This window comes from Mytilus galloprovincialis, chromosome 1 (assembly GCF_965363235.1).
Source record: "Mytilus galloprovincialis chromosome 1, xbMytGall1.hap1.1, whole genome shotgun sequence".
Taxonomy (NCBI): Eukaryota; Metazoa; Mollusca; class Bivalvia; order Mytilida; family Mytilidae; genus Mytilus; species Mytilus galloprovincialis.
Window position 1 is genome coordinate 79,397,562 of NC_134838.1, and position 16,723 is coordinate 79,414,284.

General features: G+C 30.4%; 1 protein-coding gene across 3 annotated transcripts in view; it reads right to left on the minus strand.

The window, feature by feature from the left end:
• Positions 1–2,094: 2,094 nt before the first annotated feature.
• Positions 2,095–16,723, minus strand: part of LOC143085212 (uncharacterized) — a 34,314-nt gene continuing 19,685 nt past the window's right edge. For all 3 annotated transcript variants that reach the window (XM_076261458.1, XM_076261441.1, XM_076261449.1), the window contains 3 exons: positions 10,219–12,007; positions 8,767–8,881; positions 2,095–2,275 (listed from right to left, as the gene is read on the minus strand). In XM_076261458.1, the coding sequence (XP_076117573.1) occupies positions 2,241–2,275; positions 8,767–8,881; positions 10,219–11,976 (1,908 nt within the window). In that variant the 5' untranslated portion in view covers positions 11,977–12,007 and the 3' untranslated portion in view covers positions 2,095–2,240. The remainder of the gene's footprint in view (positions 2,276–8,766; positions 8,882–10,218; positions 12,008–16,723) is intronic.

Below are 16,723 nucleotides of genomic sequence, written 5' to 3' on the forward strand. Positions count from 1 at the left end.
TTGTACACGTTGTCTTGCAAGGACTTACTGAACGTTCTTTTATTTCTCTTATTTTTTCATAAATAGTGTTAAAGGTAGCAGTACACAGTTAGGAAAAAAACCTTAAAAATAACACTTATAGGTTTTAACCACCCTCTGTCTCTTCCTTTCTAACAAGTAAGACTTTATATTTGTGTTATGCTGTGTACAACTTTCGAAAGGGCATCGTCCATAGATTTGATCTCTTTTTGGTGAAAAATGGCAACAATCTGCTTTTATTTCAGACAAGATATTGCAAAAAGGTGTGAAAATGTAACAAAAACCTCCATAGTTTGCCCAAAAGAAAATTCAATTCATTAGAGTGATATCTTTCTAAAAACCATAGACATTCATCTTTCAAAAAATCAACAACAAAAAAAAATCATATGCATTTCTGCTCGTTTTCCCATAAAATTGAATTGAAAAGATCGAGGGTCAAAATCTATATTGAAAATACCTCATTAATTTCTATACCAAACATAAAAATGACCCATAAACATGCTAAAAGCAATATAAATGTTTATAAAACCCCACTTATGAGGCTAAACTATGCTTCAACTTTAAATAAATCAATTTTATTGTACAAAAACTTTCTTATTTAAAAATTTCACCGCGACCAAAATGCGAAACTAAACTTTTAACTATGTATTGATACCTAAATCAGTATTTTTTTTGCATATGGATAGTCTCATTCTAAGTTTCGTATTTTGATTTGTATACTTTGAGTAGATCAAAGAGATTGTTTATCGTTAGTGATTATAGAAAATGATAAAGTATTTGGTTCTAATGTAAACCATTCTTAAATATCATTTCTTTACACTATATTTCAGAAACCCCTTACCAACTGGTCGTATGTATAGATATTTGATTTTAAAAAGTGATTAACTTTAGCACTGAAAAGTATTGTGATGAGGTATGATCTTTTAGCGGTCCCAGTCAGATGTTATCAAAACGTTGTTTGCGTTCTTGACCTCTATTTTTCATTCTCATTTGAAAGATAGTTAAAATTTGTTTAGTAAACTGTATACGTTCTACCCTTTTATATGATGTATCGATACGACTGTCATACAAGTAAGAGGATTAGCGCTATAAAACCAGGTTCAATCCACCATTTTCTACATTTGAAAATGCATGTACATGTACCTTTTCAGGAATATGACAGTTGTTGTCCATTCGTTTGTGGTATTTTATCATTTGATTTTCCATTTGATTGGGGACTCTCCGTTTTAAGTTTCCTCTGAGTTCAGTATTTTTGTGATTTTACTTCTTTATTGCATGTTCAGATATTATGAAATTCTTTAATATCAGTGTTTTCCGAACAAAAAATATAGGCACAACTGAAATCGACACTGAATAAATAATAAATTGGTTGTCCGATATGACATGTCTGCATTTCACTTCACTATAACAACTGTCATACAAGTTAGTGTTTTTTCACCTAAATAAACAATTTTAACCAACAATATTCCGAAAATACCTGTACCAAGTCAGGAATATGGCAGTTGTTTTTCACACGATCCGTTGATTCATAATGGTTGATTTGGCAGATTTTATGGAGCTCGGTATTTTTGTTAAACTGTTATATACTATTTTTATACCAAAACAGTCGACTGATTTTTCAATTCAGTTGTCCCTCCGTTTTGTGATATAAGACAAGGGCGAAAGATACCAGAAGGACAGTCAAACTCATAGATAGAAAATATAAGATATCTTGACTGATCGATAAATCGCATATCGATTGATATATACATAGAAGAAGAAGTCATACTTTCAACGCGCTTGGGCGCGTTCAGAAAAGGGTTCATGTTATTCATTTTGTATAAAATAGAAGATGTGGTATTATTGCCAATGAGACATCTCTTCACAACAGACAATATACCGCAATTAACAACTGTGTATAATTTGTATCTTGATATGTAGATTCCTAATTTGATTGACACAATTTGAACATCGTTTGTCTGTTGTAGATTTATGTTGTAATATTATGAACTTATACTTGAATCCTTTTCTGGTGATAGTTTCAACCTCGTTTCACCAAGGCATGTGTAGCTACATATAATTGCAATGATATTCAAATACCGTCGGAAAAGATTTATTAAAATTCATAAACACGTTTTTGCAGAATGTAACTGTTCTTGTTACAATTTAACAGGTTTTTATATTTATTTCAAACAGTAAATTTTTAAAACAATTTAATAACAAATGCTCTGTACTGCACATTGTCACTCCCAAAACTGCCCACTATTTGCTGTATCATCTGCAAGAAACAAATTGAATGTAAATGATGTAACCAGATACCCATGTCATAAACTACAACCACCAGACAAAGATGCTTCTTTATTGTTCCAATCGGGACCAACCATAAAGACAAGTTATTGTTCCACTATGAGATAACGGTTGTAATAGAAGTTTAAAACGTTTAACACCCTGTAAATTGTATTCACCGGTATTAAGTCAAGAGCATGTTCTTCAGTGGTTGTCGTTTGCTGGTGGGGTTCATAACTGTTTCTCTCTTTTTTTTTACATATATTAGACCGTTGGTTTTTCTGTATAAATTGTATTACACTAGTCACTTTTAGGGTCCGTAATACCTTGTTGTTTTGATCTACAATTGTTAACTTGTTATACATTGTGACTTTGGCGGAGAGTTGTCTTGTTTACATCGGATTTTGTCAAATGTGTTGACGTCTTTTTTTTATATTTAGGTGTTACGGATAGAAAAATTAATCACCGCCTTTATTAATTATATTAAATTTTGTACGATTATTTACGTTTGAAGTTGGATTCATAACAAACTGGACATATATATATTACAGTTAATTGCTATTAATAAGTATTGCAATATGCATTTTGTTTAAATTAATTGTCAGTGTTTAGTTCTGATATAATCTTAAATCAATCCTTATTCTATCTCACTTTGATAGTTTTTCATATGTGACGTCATGCTGTTTCTAAATTTCATAAATTTAAATGTGGCATAACGTTTGTACCTTTTCGCCATCGTATGTGACGTCACATTTTTGTAATTACGTTGACGCCTTGACTGATTCGGGTGTGTCTATTCTGTGTTAAACTTTAATAGCATTATGTATTCGGGTTTAGTTTTCTGTAATTAGTTAATACTTCAGTTTCATTATGTATATCTCTTTCATATTCATTTGTTAAAATTTACTGTTTGCAATAGCATGAATTGTTCTATATAATAAGGATGTTCTTATCCCGGGCATAAAAACAATGCCGTATTTGGCAAAACCTTTTCAACTTTTGATCTTCAGTGCTGTACAACTTTGTACCTTTTTCACTTTCGATCTTTTATATCTGGGCGTTATGTATTAGGGTTTAGTTTTCTGTAATTAGTTAATACTTCAGTTTCTTTATGTATATCTCTTTCATATTCATTTGATAAAATTTACTGTTTGCAATAGCATGAATTGTTCTATATAATAAGAATGTTCTTATCCCGGGCATAAAAACAATGCCGTATTTGGCGAAACCTTTTCATCTTTTTATCTCCAGTGCTGTACAACTTTGTACTTTTTTCACTTTCGATCTTTTATATCTGGGCGTCACTTGTAAGTCCTGTGTGGACAAGGCGCGTTTTTGGCGTATTGAATTTTAAACCTGATGCTTTTTGTTATCTATTAATCATGTTTTTCTTTGTCTAATATGTTCTCCTATTTATTTGTATTGTAGTCCTGTAATATTATGTTGTCATTTCAATGTTATATTTAACTTTGCCATTAAAGTGCGAGGTTTGGCATGCCACAAAACCAGGTTCAACCCACAACTTTTATTCCCCTTTAAAAGTGTCCTGTACCAAGTCAGGAAGATGGCCATTGTTATATTATTCTTCGTTTCTGTGTGTGCATTTTAACGTTGAGTCGTTTGTGTTTTCTCTTATTTTTGAGATATTGAGATCAGACGTGGCACGGTACTTGTCTATCCCAAATTCATGTATTTGGTTTTCTTGTTATATTTGTTATTCTCGTGGTGTTTTGTCTGATGCTTGGTCCGTTTCTGTGTGTGTTACGTTTCGGTGTTATGTCGTTGTTCTCCTCTTATATTTAATGCGTTTCCCTCGGTTTTAGTTTGTTACCCCGATTTTGTTTTTTTGTCCCTGGATTTATGAGTTTTGAACAGCGGTATACTACTGTTGCCTTTATTTACACTTATACCATATCTAATTATTTGTATTTCTCTGATTGCTGTGACGTTATTCTGTTTAGACAAGATCGAAAACACAATTTACACTCGTCAGGTGTAACATTTTAAGAAGACGAAGTTCAAATATAAACTTATTTCTAAAAGTGCCTCGTTCATTTCGCATAATCAAAACTAACACACGATGATGTTCAATTTTTTAGACCCTTATTAAGTTTTACATATTTCAATGAAAATACAAAACAAATATAATCTTTTTAAAATAGACTCTGCATGTCCGATGTGATTTATGTTTCCAACATATCAGGACATCCTACGTCATTGGTGTCATAATTGAGATCTAGTCAATACTATGACGCGGAATTAGGGTCATAATCATTGAATTTAGCAAAAATAAGAAATGATACACGACTTTGAATAAAGTTTATCAAAAAGTATTTAATTTAAAACAAAATGAGATGCACTATTTTAAAAGGTTTCATTTGCAATGTAGTCACATATGATAATGAAAAACAAAACTTGTCGGAAAATAACAAAATCCGTGTAAACGATAATAAGGTGCATTTTTGTTGCGGAAAATTGGATTAAAAATCGACACTCAATTTTCTAAGTACTAAATGAATTTTCAAATTTGTTTAAAAATATTCAATTTGCTAATCAATTTATGTTCATGTTATACATAATGGGTTGAAATATTGTTTTTTTTTTAATTTTTGGAAAAAAGTGTTTTTTGAAATCTCAAAAAATGGAAAAAAAAAAAAAAAAAAAAATTTCGTCTCAAATCAATGCTTACAATATAAAAACAACACACAAAAAATTTGGAGCCTTTCTGGTAAGTTTTAAGATTGTTACCGTTTTTTTTTTAATTTTACTTTGCACAAACTGTCTATGGTAAATCAAGTGATAATGTAAACATTTCAACAATTTCTTGTGGTGCCGAACTTTGCTTTACAAATGAAGAAACTTTCTTAAAAAAAAAATTGATGGCAAACATTGTCTTTACCTTTAAATGAGAGGTTGGCATCATTAGTTGGAACTTCTGTTTTTAAAATTGTCGTTTTATGTAAATTTTGTCAAAAAAACTAAATAACGCCAAATGAGGCCAAGAAAGCAAAAACTATTTTTTTTAAAACAGATTTATATTTCCATGGTCATTAAGTATAACTTCCTTCATTATTGGTCATATAAACGGAAAACTTCATCTTAAATTTAAAAACAAGTCGTGTATCGTTTCGTTTGTTGACTAGTATACAATGTGTACATTTGTTGCCGATTGCATAAATGAAAATTTCACTTCTGTGTGGGTTATATGGTCGAATACAATGTATACATTAAAATAGTTGACAAGTTGAGATTTGAACAAATGATGTTTTTCAATCCTGTACAATGATTTAGCACTATCAGAAATACAGGTCAATTTTTATTTGCAGTACAATCCTATTTGTAGTTTTCGAGTAGTTCTGTTTTTAATCGTTCTTAACTTTAGCCAATCCTTCTTATCTGTAACAGGAGGGGTCAGTGCTACATCTCCGGGAACTTCGGTGCTATGGATTTTTTTCCGGACAAAGTTTTTTTTAACAATCTTTTTTTTTTTGGCGACAAGTAGAAAGCAATTTTAGCATTAGCTGAGGTTGAAACAATAGCTCCCCCCTCCCCCCCCCAGAAAATCAAATGGTTGCTGTCTAATTTCGATTTTGTATAAAGTTTTAAATGTTATTTTTTGGAGATTTTCTTATATCACTATGTTTTAATTGATTTTGGTACATTGTGACTTTGAAATCTGAAATTAATATACAGATGGTCGAAACCCGATGGGGTGGGTCGAAGTCCCCGGAGGTGTGGCACTGCATGACCCCTCCAGGATAGACAAAAGTTAAGAAAGATAAAAAATAGAACTACTCGAAAACTGTTAACTCAACACAGAGTGAAATTTGCATTCATGCAATCGGCAACAAGTGTACACATTGTATATCTGTAGCACATTTAAGGGTTAAAAGATCGAATATAATGTATACAAATTACACATAGAATTTTATTTAAACAACAAACTCGTGTCAAGAATTTGAAATACATGCGAGAACTCAATTTTTATACAAAATCGACTTTATTAGTAGCAGGTCGGATTTAGCGGGATGGCAGAGGGCCATAGTCCCCCTTTGTTTGTATGTAAGAAAAACATTTATTAATTTGAGAAAAGTGGTTATTTATTTATACCAGAGCAAAGTATAAAAGTAATTAAGAAAGCGAGATTTTGATTTGATAAAACAATTAATTAAGCATAATCTGAATTCATTTTGGCATAAGCTCAAATCATTTTAACATAAGCTAAATTTCATTTTAGCATAAGCTAAATTCATTAAAGCATGAGCTTAATTTATTAAAGCATAGGCTAAAATCATTTTAGCGTAATCTAAATTATAATATAGCATATGCTAAAATGATTTAAGCATATTTTAAATTCGATGTTTATGACCCTAATTCCGCGTCATACAATACCCAATTTGTTTTGCCAAATTGTAAATTAAAATAAAAAAAATCACATTATAATTTGTGTAACAAGAAAATGGGAAGCGTTCAGAGAGTAAGTACTAAATAAATGTAAATGATATAAAAACTGGCATAATTTCCATTTTCAATGTAAACAAAATTGCAATGAATCTTATTTTTCTTTATGATTAAATCAGAAACCGGAATCGTAGCCATTTTTATACTACTTAGGGAAACTATTCATTTAAAACCAAATGCGAAAGACAGAAAACGTAAATTGAAAGTTTTTGGATTGTCCAGTCGATATATTTTGATATTTGTTATTTCAATAATTTTTGTAACTTTATTTAAGGTTTTTGTTTGATTCTTAAAGTATTAAGCAATAGTTGTTATCCTAACCACAACCATTGAATAGTGTGAACAAAGGAGCGGCCGGCATACATTTGAATATGATTCGGTATGTGCTTTTGGGTGGTAAATGTTAAACCCTTCACAAATTATTGCAATTATTATAGTTCAAATAATACATTTTTTTTACATCAAATGTCAGGAAATTATTTACTTTATGTTGCTTATTTTGTTTTAATTAGAAACTTTAAAATTTATAGTGCCTAACAAGATTGTGTGAGGTAGACGAAATTGACCTTAAAACGACCGTATTGTCTTTTGATGTCCAAAATAGGCAGATCGTACATATAACGACTTTATCTAATGACTACATAAATTTGGGATTTATTATTATTAAAATATTTGAATGAAACTGAAAAATGTATTTTTTCGTTAGGATAAACAATAATTTTACCTGGCGTAGCCGTGCGTAAAATGTTTTTCTGCATTTATCTTCGAAAAATGGCGTTTTTTATGGAATAGAACGTAAAAACAGTAAACTTTCCCTTTTTTCTCCGCAATAGTCTTTCAAAAATATTTTATCTAATGTGAATTCGGAAAATTATGTGAAAATATTAAAAAGTGGCAACTGTTACCTTTCATACCTTAAGTTTCATTGATAACACGTAATATGGACTGCTCCAGTGTCCAGTATGCAGGTCATTTTATTTACTGTACTTATTCACGCACGGTCTGATTTAATCAATATACTCGTACGAAAAGCATGAACATTTTGAAGCTAATCAAAAAGAACTTAATCCAATCAAATTGCATAAGATTCAATAACAATGTCCAGTCCACATTATAATAATAAATAGGGGTAAACTGGGTAGGGAGAAAATGACAGATATTTCAAGTTGATATTAATGCAATAACGAATTTAAATTTGTCGACCAAAAGTTTTGCTACAATCAAAAATATATCGTTCTGTATTGGTATAGTTTTCGGACTTTTCATTGGGATATTTAAAGCTATAAAAAGTTTGAGCTTCAAAAGTTCACACAATTATTGACTTTATACAGAAAATACGTCCTTGTGAAACATTTAATAGTTCACAAATGGTACATGATTTTAAAGTAAAATTATTTCTTAAAACACTGCAAAAATTTTCATTCATATTGATAAAGTAGTATCGTCATAAAGTGCGTTGAAATGAACAGTGGTATAGCAAACATCGAATTCCCTCACAAAATGTTATCACACACTATAACAGACGTTTCTAATGAAATTTTCAATAAAACAATTTTAACTTCTGTTGAAAAAACTTAGACGTAGCAAACAAGCTAGAATACATACAAATATGATTTATTTTTCCTTGATATTTATCATTATTTCGTTTAAATTGAAAGAACTAAGCATATATAATGAACTAGAAAACGAATTCAGAAATCTAATCGCGCTTGGCATTTTAAAATGCATAGTCAAAGAGAAAAAAAATAGTTGTTTATGAATTTATGTACATGTATATGGTTAGTAGGTTAACCTGGCTATAACAACAAGTTTTTCAAATAAATCTGCCCGTACCAAGTTCGGAATAGGACAGTTTTGTTCCATCCATTCTGTTGGTTGATATAACCAAGAGTTTGATTTTAACAGATTAATTGACTACCTATTTTGTTTTTAATTGATCTTAGAATTTTTTAAATTTGACTATATTATGTTATCAAATTTCTAATAATCAAACCTAAAATTATTTATGGGCTTATTTCGTACCGCTATTTGATGCTGTCATCATTGAGCACTTTCTTTCTATGCAAAAGAAGCTTCCATAACAGTTACATTCCTTGTCCTCATTGCATGTCCGTGTGGTAATACCTTCACATCCACTCTGAAAAATAAAGTTATGAGCGTAATCAATTTCCTGTCTCTAAGAATGTATTACATTATAAATTAGAAAGTTAAAAAAAAAGATTGGGAAAAAACATTGTAGAAATTGTACTTGACGACTTGACATCATAAAATAATGTGTTTAAGTTAGAAAGTCTAATACTAAGTCACTTTTTTTACGTTACAAAACAAATGTTAATCTTTTCACTCTAAAATAGAAGAAACAATGTAAAACAATAACAAGCAAACAGTAGATGAAAACAACATGCTTGCCTTGTGCAATCCTTATTTATTAACTTAATAGTATGATACTTTTTAACGCAGTGATACACAATTGATGACATTCAACCCTACAATCTGTTGAAGGTCACCTTAATTGTCGATTTTTGATGAAGAAATCCGCTTCCTAAGGCTTACGGTTTATAGGTTTAACAGTCTGTGAGAATTTATAATAAAGTATCATTTATTTTTCGTTCAACAAAAAATGGGTTCTGAAATAATTTATAAAACAATTTTACATGTCCTATTGAAGTTCTTAACAAATTATATATATCAAAAACAATGAATGAAACGGAAATACTGGATATTCACTTCCGGTTTCATTTGTTGCCCCTCATTTCATTGTGCATAAGATATATTTTTAATATACATTTTATATTGTAACATGAAATAACCTTTTAAAAATTTATACGATTTTCCGTGTTTTGTAATAATATTTGTCATTGTGTTCCGTTTTTCAACAAATTGTTTTAGTAGTATTTCTTTTTAACAATAGTCATAATAATATTTTATTTACTATTAACCATATTTATTGATAAATAAAGTTGAATGAGATTCTCAAGGTAAAAAAAAAAACTAAATAATTCTATCTTTAAAGCCACATTTTCCGTGAAAACAAAACAAACTTTATTTCACATTTAAATCAAAATGTTGGTGAAATCGGTAAATATCAATGGAAAACATAAACTAAACAAAAACAATTTTTGAGTTGTAATATAAAATATTAAAAGGTATGGTACCAAGGGGATATACAAATTAGCAGTCTTGTTTCTTAATTGATTGATTGGTTGATGCTTTGCTATTTTTCAGCACTTTTATGCTATTTAGAGGTGGCTAATCTTAATAGTTGGAAGGCGTCGAAATCTCCGGAGATACCAGCGACCTTCGGCAAGGAAACAGACAATTCTTTTTTAATCATATTGTCGAGTCGAGTGCACCTCAGGTGTTTTTGAACTGATACAATGATTGGCATATTTAGACCACATGGCCACTGAAGCCATTTTGTTGCTTGTCGTTTAGTTCAAAACAATCAATAAGGATTACGCGAGTTATACTTACATTATCATAATTAAAGGAACCTTCTTCTGCCATGTTTAAGAACATCCCACCTGTATTATCTTGAAATCCGGTACCAGTATCAAATCCATCCATCGGATGAGATGTTCTTGATCCTTGATTTGGAAATTCTAGAGGCTTATTATGGAAATGTATGTTGCTTGGATTAAATAATGTTCTATCTGTTGGGATAGAAGATCGAAAACCTAATTGGTTCGATCTGGATACGGAATTAGTATTATTATATAATGATTTCAAGAAGGATTCATCATTTTTTCTTGGTAATTTTTGTTCTTTGTCGATATCTCCAAAACTGTTCAACATGTGTTCAGAGTGTTGGTTTTTATACTGCGCTGTTGGTTTTGCCAGGTTAGACGAGTGAAAAGTTATTGGAAAATATGGATAGTCCTTTAATTCACCGAAACTTGATTCTGTTAGCGTTCCTGGATTTTCTTTTAATGATGGTTTTAATAAGTTATCATTATCCGAAAAACTTGTAGGTCTTGGATGTTCTTCGGGAAAAGTTTCAAATCCTGTATTCATTTTGAAATAGCCTGAATTACTCGACGGAAGATATGTTTCAATAGTAGGCTCTTGTGGGTAATCTTTATCATAACCATCATAAATATCCATTTTTAAAACACCAGCATTTTTACTATGTTCATTTTCAAAGTACACATCTTGATTTTCTAAAACAAAGGTGTCAATTGGGTTATCATTTTTACCTTGAAAACCATTGTTATTGTTGGAAACATAATTTTCAACATTTTTATCATTATTATGCCCTTTTATAAAACCAGTGTTTGAATAAAGTGAAGTTTCAGCATTTTTATTAGAGTTGTCTGATTTTGATTGGTCAAAATATCCAAAGCCAGGTACTTCTAATTCTTTGATATCTGTGCTTTTCAGATAAGGTCTCAATATCCTGTCATTTGTAATTTCATGTAAATTCTCAAATACGGATCGTGAAGTTTGAAATTGTTGCTGTGGAACCTTGTTCGGTCTATCTTCAAATTTATCTTGTTTGGTCGACGGTTTCGAAACAGGATTATGAATTTGTGAATGGTGTTTTCCTCCAAAATCAGCTACTGTATCTACAATATTTTTATTACTGTTTTCTAGAACTAACATATGATCAGCAGAATCATAATTTTTATCTAAGCTAGTACTATCTCTACTACTAAGTAATCCAAAGCTATCTTCTACAAGAGGCTTTCTGGATAACTCTCTTGCTTTGTTTACATTTGTTTGTTGATTTTCGGACGTGCCTGAATGCATATGACCTACGTCATTTAGATGTGTTAAATACATAAGGGGAGACTTTAAATGAAACAGGTAATAAGGTGGACGAATAAAGTTACGACGAACAAATGCATTACTAGCATAGTCATTGCTATAGAATTTTAAGTCATTAAATCTCACTCTAGATTTATCTTTGCGAACATCAGAATTTGTTTTGCTTCTTAACTTTTCCGAATGACTTGGAAAATAAGGTGAAAATTGAAAAAATCTTTTCCTGGCTGGTATTCTGTTGAAAAGAAAAACATCACTTCGTTTATAATTACTTCCCGTCTCAGCCATCCGTCGCCTTCTCCAGAAAAAATGTTTTTTCCATAATGGAGAATTTGATGAGTGATATGTCCTTGGTATGTGTTTCTTCAGGTATTTAGTTGTAAATATATGGTAACCAGATCCATCATACCACCCTAATCCCAGGCAGAATTGAACCAGCGCTGATATAATTACCGGAGACAGAATCATCAAGACGGTATATAATATCTGGTCCTAAGGCCTAAAATATAATAACAACAGTTATTTAGCACATGAAATTAAGGAAATATAAAGCAATAGTAAGCAGACATTAAAAAAAAAATCCGAGACGATGAAGGATTTACTACAATTGGGAAACCGAATGCCTTGTAGTATGAAAAAGGTATGTCTAATACGTAGAAAATATAAATAAAAAAGAGCGTTCATTTCAATAATATTTTAAAATTTATTTAGTTTGAAATTTTATTGATTATTAGACTTCGGACATATTTTCCCCAAGTAAATATCTTTTATAACATTCTGCTTTCGGACTTTTTACCAGTCCAGACACTGTCTGTGCTTCTTCAAAATTAAACCTACCTGGTTTTTGAAACAAGGCACTGAGGATGAATAACGTTAGATTGGCTTGAAAAATTGTAAATTAATATTTGTAATCTTGTACATTTCTGTCTATACCAATTCCTCTGGCGATTAACGGTGTCAATTATTACTTCTCCCACAACTCTTTAATCAGCACAAGATTTAATTGACAGATTAGGAGAAAATAAGAACTATTTATCTTTAGATTAAACTACAAAAAATATAAAACCAGCAATAAATGTTGCTTATAGTGGTAAAAAATCAATTTCGTTTTATTATCCATAAAATCATCAATAACTTAGAAATGTAGATGAAATTAAATACCTAAATCAAATCTTAATTAACATAAAACAATACCAGTTTGCATGATTTCCGAGGTTTATATACCATTTTTTATCCGTGATTAAATACTTTGCTTCTCGTAAATAGTCGCATCACTCCTTATTAACAATATTGTTAGTTATTATTGTTGACATGTTTGCTTAAGTGTTCCTATCAATGGAGAAAATATTTTTATTTTTATCTAAGTAGAGTCTCACTATACTCACTGTGCAAAACAACATATCGATTATTGTTTTAAGGTACAATACCACCATTGTTTTCCCTTTATTAATTTTTGTTAAATTTGCACTTTTAAATAAATTATGTAGAATGTATCTTGATTTGAAACAAGGAAAATTATTGGCATAAGTTAAGTTAAACCTGTCCAGTATTACAGACAAAATTGTATATACCATTTGATTTCATATAAAACAATAACGATCACTGCAGGTTAACCAATCAATTTTTCATCCCTTTTTGTTTCCTGTGTACTAGCTTTAATTACCATGAAATCTCAGGTTTCCAAAATATTCTATAGAAACACCAAATAAAAATAATGGTGCTTTGAAACACCTAAGATATATTTTTATGACACAGAATCTTTTAACTGTAAATAAATGTAGGACTAATTTCCTACCACTGTTGAATTCAAGGGAATATTTTTCAGCCCCTTTTCGTAGGCATCCGGATGTGACATACTATGAGTTGGTGGTATTACACCTGAAGCGATTCAAACTCCTATTGGTAGAAATTCAAAGTGAAAAAAGTATTTGAAAAGTATAACTCTTGGTAAAGCAGTTTAAATCCGACTTTAGTTGTAAAGAAATAATATATTCATAAAGATTGTCTAAAGTGAATAATTAGTTTTCAAGGTGGTACAGACGAAATTGGACGATGGAAAGAACGATGATGAAAAAAGTAACACAGTCATGTAAATCTTAAAAGCTGATTTAAAAAGTGCAATCATTTGCAAACTTCAGATATAAGAATATTATATTTACTTTAGGTTGTATCAGAAGTAAACTTTGATCTTAGTTAACTTTACCAATTCTGCAAAATTGTCTTTGTTTGAATGATTGGACCACGAGAAGTATATAAGTTTTGGGTATAACACCTAAACTGATTCAGTTTTTAGGAGAAACTCCCATTGCCAGAAGTGCAATGTGATAGAAAGTAGTTGAAAAGTATAAACTATGGGTGAAGATTAGTTGCAGTTAAATTGCGACTTTAATTGTATAGAAATAATATATTCATAAAAAAAGAAAAAAGACGATGGAAAGAACGATTGATTACATTTTCCTTTTTTTGGTCTTAAGACTATTATACAAATGGACATCAATATGACGTAGATTATCCCACGTACTTATTACTAGAACCGTTAAAAGCATTCTCAAGTTTAAACCGCCAAATTTAGAGTTTTTATTCTTATTTTCTGTTAATTTATATCCTTTTAACTAACAAACAAAATGACATTAACATTATTTTTTATCGTTCTTTTATTAAGTAGTAATGTTTGTTTGTTTAGCTTAAAAGAAGTACAAATTGAAAATAAAGCGACCGAATTGTCAAACAAACAACTATAAAACCGCGTTCAACGTAATAAAAGTAAGATAGATATTTTTACGCCAGATGTGAAACAATATCAATTGTAGGCGGTAATAATAAATTGGCCTGATGTTTAAACAATATCTGAAAAGTTCAAATAAATCTATATAAGTGCATGACTCAAAACATCAGAGTTACTGCACTAAAACTGATATTTTGACTAGTGTGTCATAATGGTTTTTCAGAGAAGGTTCTTCTGTGAAATTAAAAGGACCATCAAAAGCACGTATTTTTATCTAAAACCGTTAAAGATTTTTTAACACTCCGAAACTAATTTATACCATTATTTTCATAAGCTTTATTACAATAGTTAATAACAACTTCATTGATACTGGTAAGGGAGGTACTTTATTCAATGGTTTGAAAACGTTTGTGAGTCTTTTCCTAGTTCCCCTTTCTTCGATTTGTATACTTTCAAACTGATATAGTGAATGTGTAGCAAAATTTAGGACACGATGAGCTAAGGTATCACTGGTATTATTGGCAATGCTGAACTCGATTCGTTTTATTATCTTTCTGCCATGAAACCCTATTTTATTAATCATATTCATTCAATGTTAATAAAATTGAGAAAGGAAATGGGGAATATGTCAAAGCGACAACAACCCGACAATAGAGTAGAAAACAGCCGAAGGCCACCAAAGGGTCTTCAATGTAGCGAGAAACTCCCACACCCGAAGGCGGTCTTCAGCTGGACCCTTAAAAATATGTATACTAATACAGTGATAATGGACGTCATACTAAACTCCGAATTATACACAAGAAAGTAAAATTAAAAATCATAAAAAAATTTGAAAAGGTAGATATCAAACTAGATAAAGAGTACGCTGCGAGAGCTTCGCGTTCTCTTTGTACGGTAATACCTTTCTGACGATTAAATATTTTAGTGTATGTCAAAATGGTGGTCACTGCATGCCTTACAAATGCAAACCACACGACCATAATGGATTACATTTTTCTTTCAGGAAAATATCAAAATAATGGGTATAGATTGTCATTATTCATAATGTTAGTTAGTGTCTTTAATTTCTTCCGCAAACATTAAAGGACAAAATTTTTGAAACCCACATAGCCTACGAAGGTTTGAACAATTCCTTAATATAGAATAATAATGATTATGGCATAAAGTAGTCTCCTCAGTTGTATATTTCACTTCTTTTTTACTTAGAGAACGAATTGGGAGTAATCAAAATAATCGGAAATGGAAACATCCGAATAACAAAAACAGTTCATCCATATACTAAAATATATCTTAATTTATACAGAAATATACTAAAGAAAATTTAGTCTCAGACTTTTGTTTCGCAGGCATATGCGATATGTTAAACCTAATATTTAAGTCAATCAAATATTTATTGATCGATGGATTTCGTTATTATCGTATCACTCAACATACAAGCAATATTCAATAACAATCTACTTCGAACTCTATGATTTGTTACATCATTTGATTAATATAATCTGGCAATGAAAATCTTTTATTTTTGATTTGTCTGTACCAAGTCAGGAATATAACAGTTATCCGTCCGTTTGATGTGTTTGAGCGTTTAATTTTGTCATTTGCTTACGGACTTTCCGTTTTGAATTTTCCTTTGAGTTCAGCATTACTTTTATTCGACTTTTATTGGATTTGCCCCGATTTGTTTAAGTCAAAATTGCCATTTACAAACAAAATAACCCCTTCATTTACGTCTTTTCAAACCAACAGCTCAGATCACATTCCTTTCGGATAATTGACCGTATCCGTATGTTTATTTGAAGACAACTAGTACTTGGGTTTCAGAAGGTTTATATGCAGGATACATGATCATAGCCATCATGCATACGAACTGTTTCTCACAAATGTTATACATTGACATGTAAAAATTTAAAAGTAAAATTTAATGACGTCAATCTGATTGCTGTAAATAAAAAATTGTTGTACTAGTTTTATATTACCTGATTTTTGAAATTATATTAGAATCTTAAAAATAATAGTTTTATACTGTATGACACAAGCTTAAACACATTAAACGAATGAAAAACAACTGTCATATTCCTAACTTGATACAGACATTTCTGATGTAGAAAATGATAGTTCAAACCTGTTTTCATTGCTAGCTAACCCCTCACTTGTATGACAGTCGCATACAAAATGTGAACAAAACTAAAAGACAATACAGATAAAATTTCAAAATAAGGGTACAGCGTTCAACATTGTGGGATAATCTTAAAATAAAATATTTGAATTTCGATGTTTTAGGTGCGTTCAATTTTCTCAAATTTGAAATATCTAATTAAATTACATCACATGTTTAGTGGAGAGTGAAGTACAATAAAAACTCTAGTTTATTTTTATTATTTTTAAAAGATGAAAGTATGAAATCTGCCTCAGAACAAAACAACATAAACATAAACACGAGGCAAGAAAAGGAGAAAATTTACCAATTGAGTTGGTTTCTATCGTGATTGT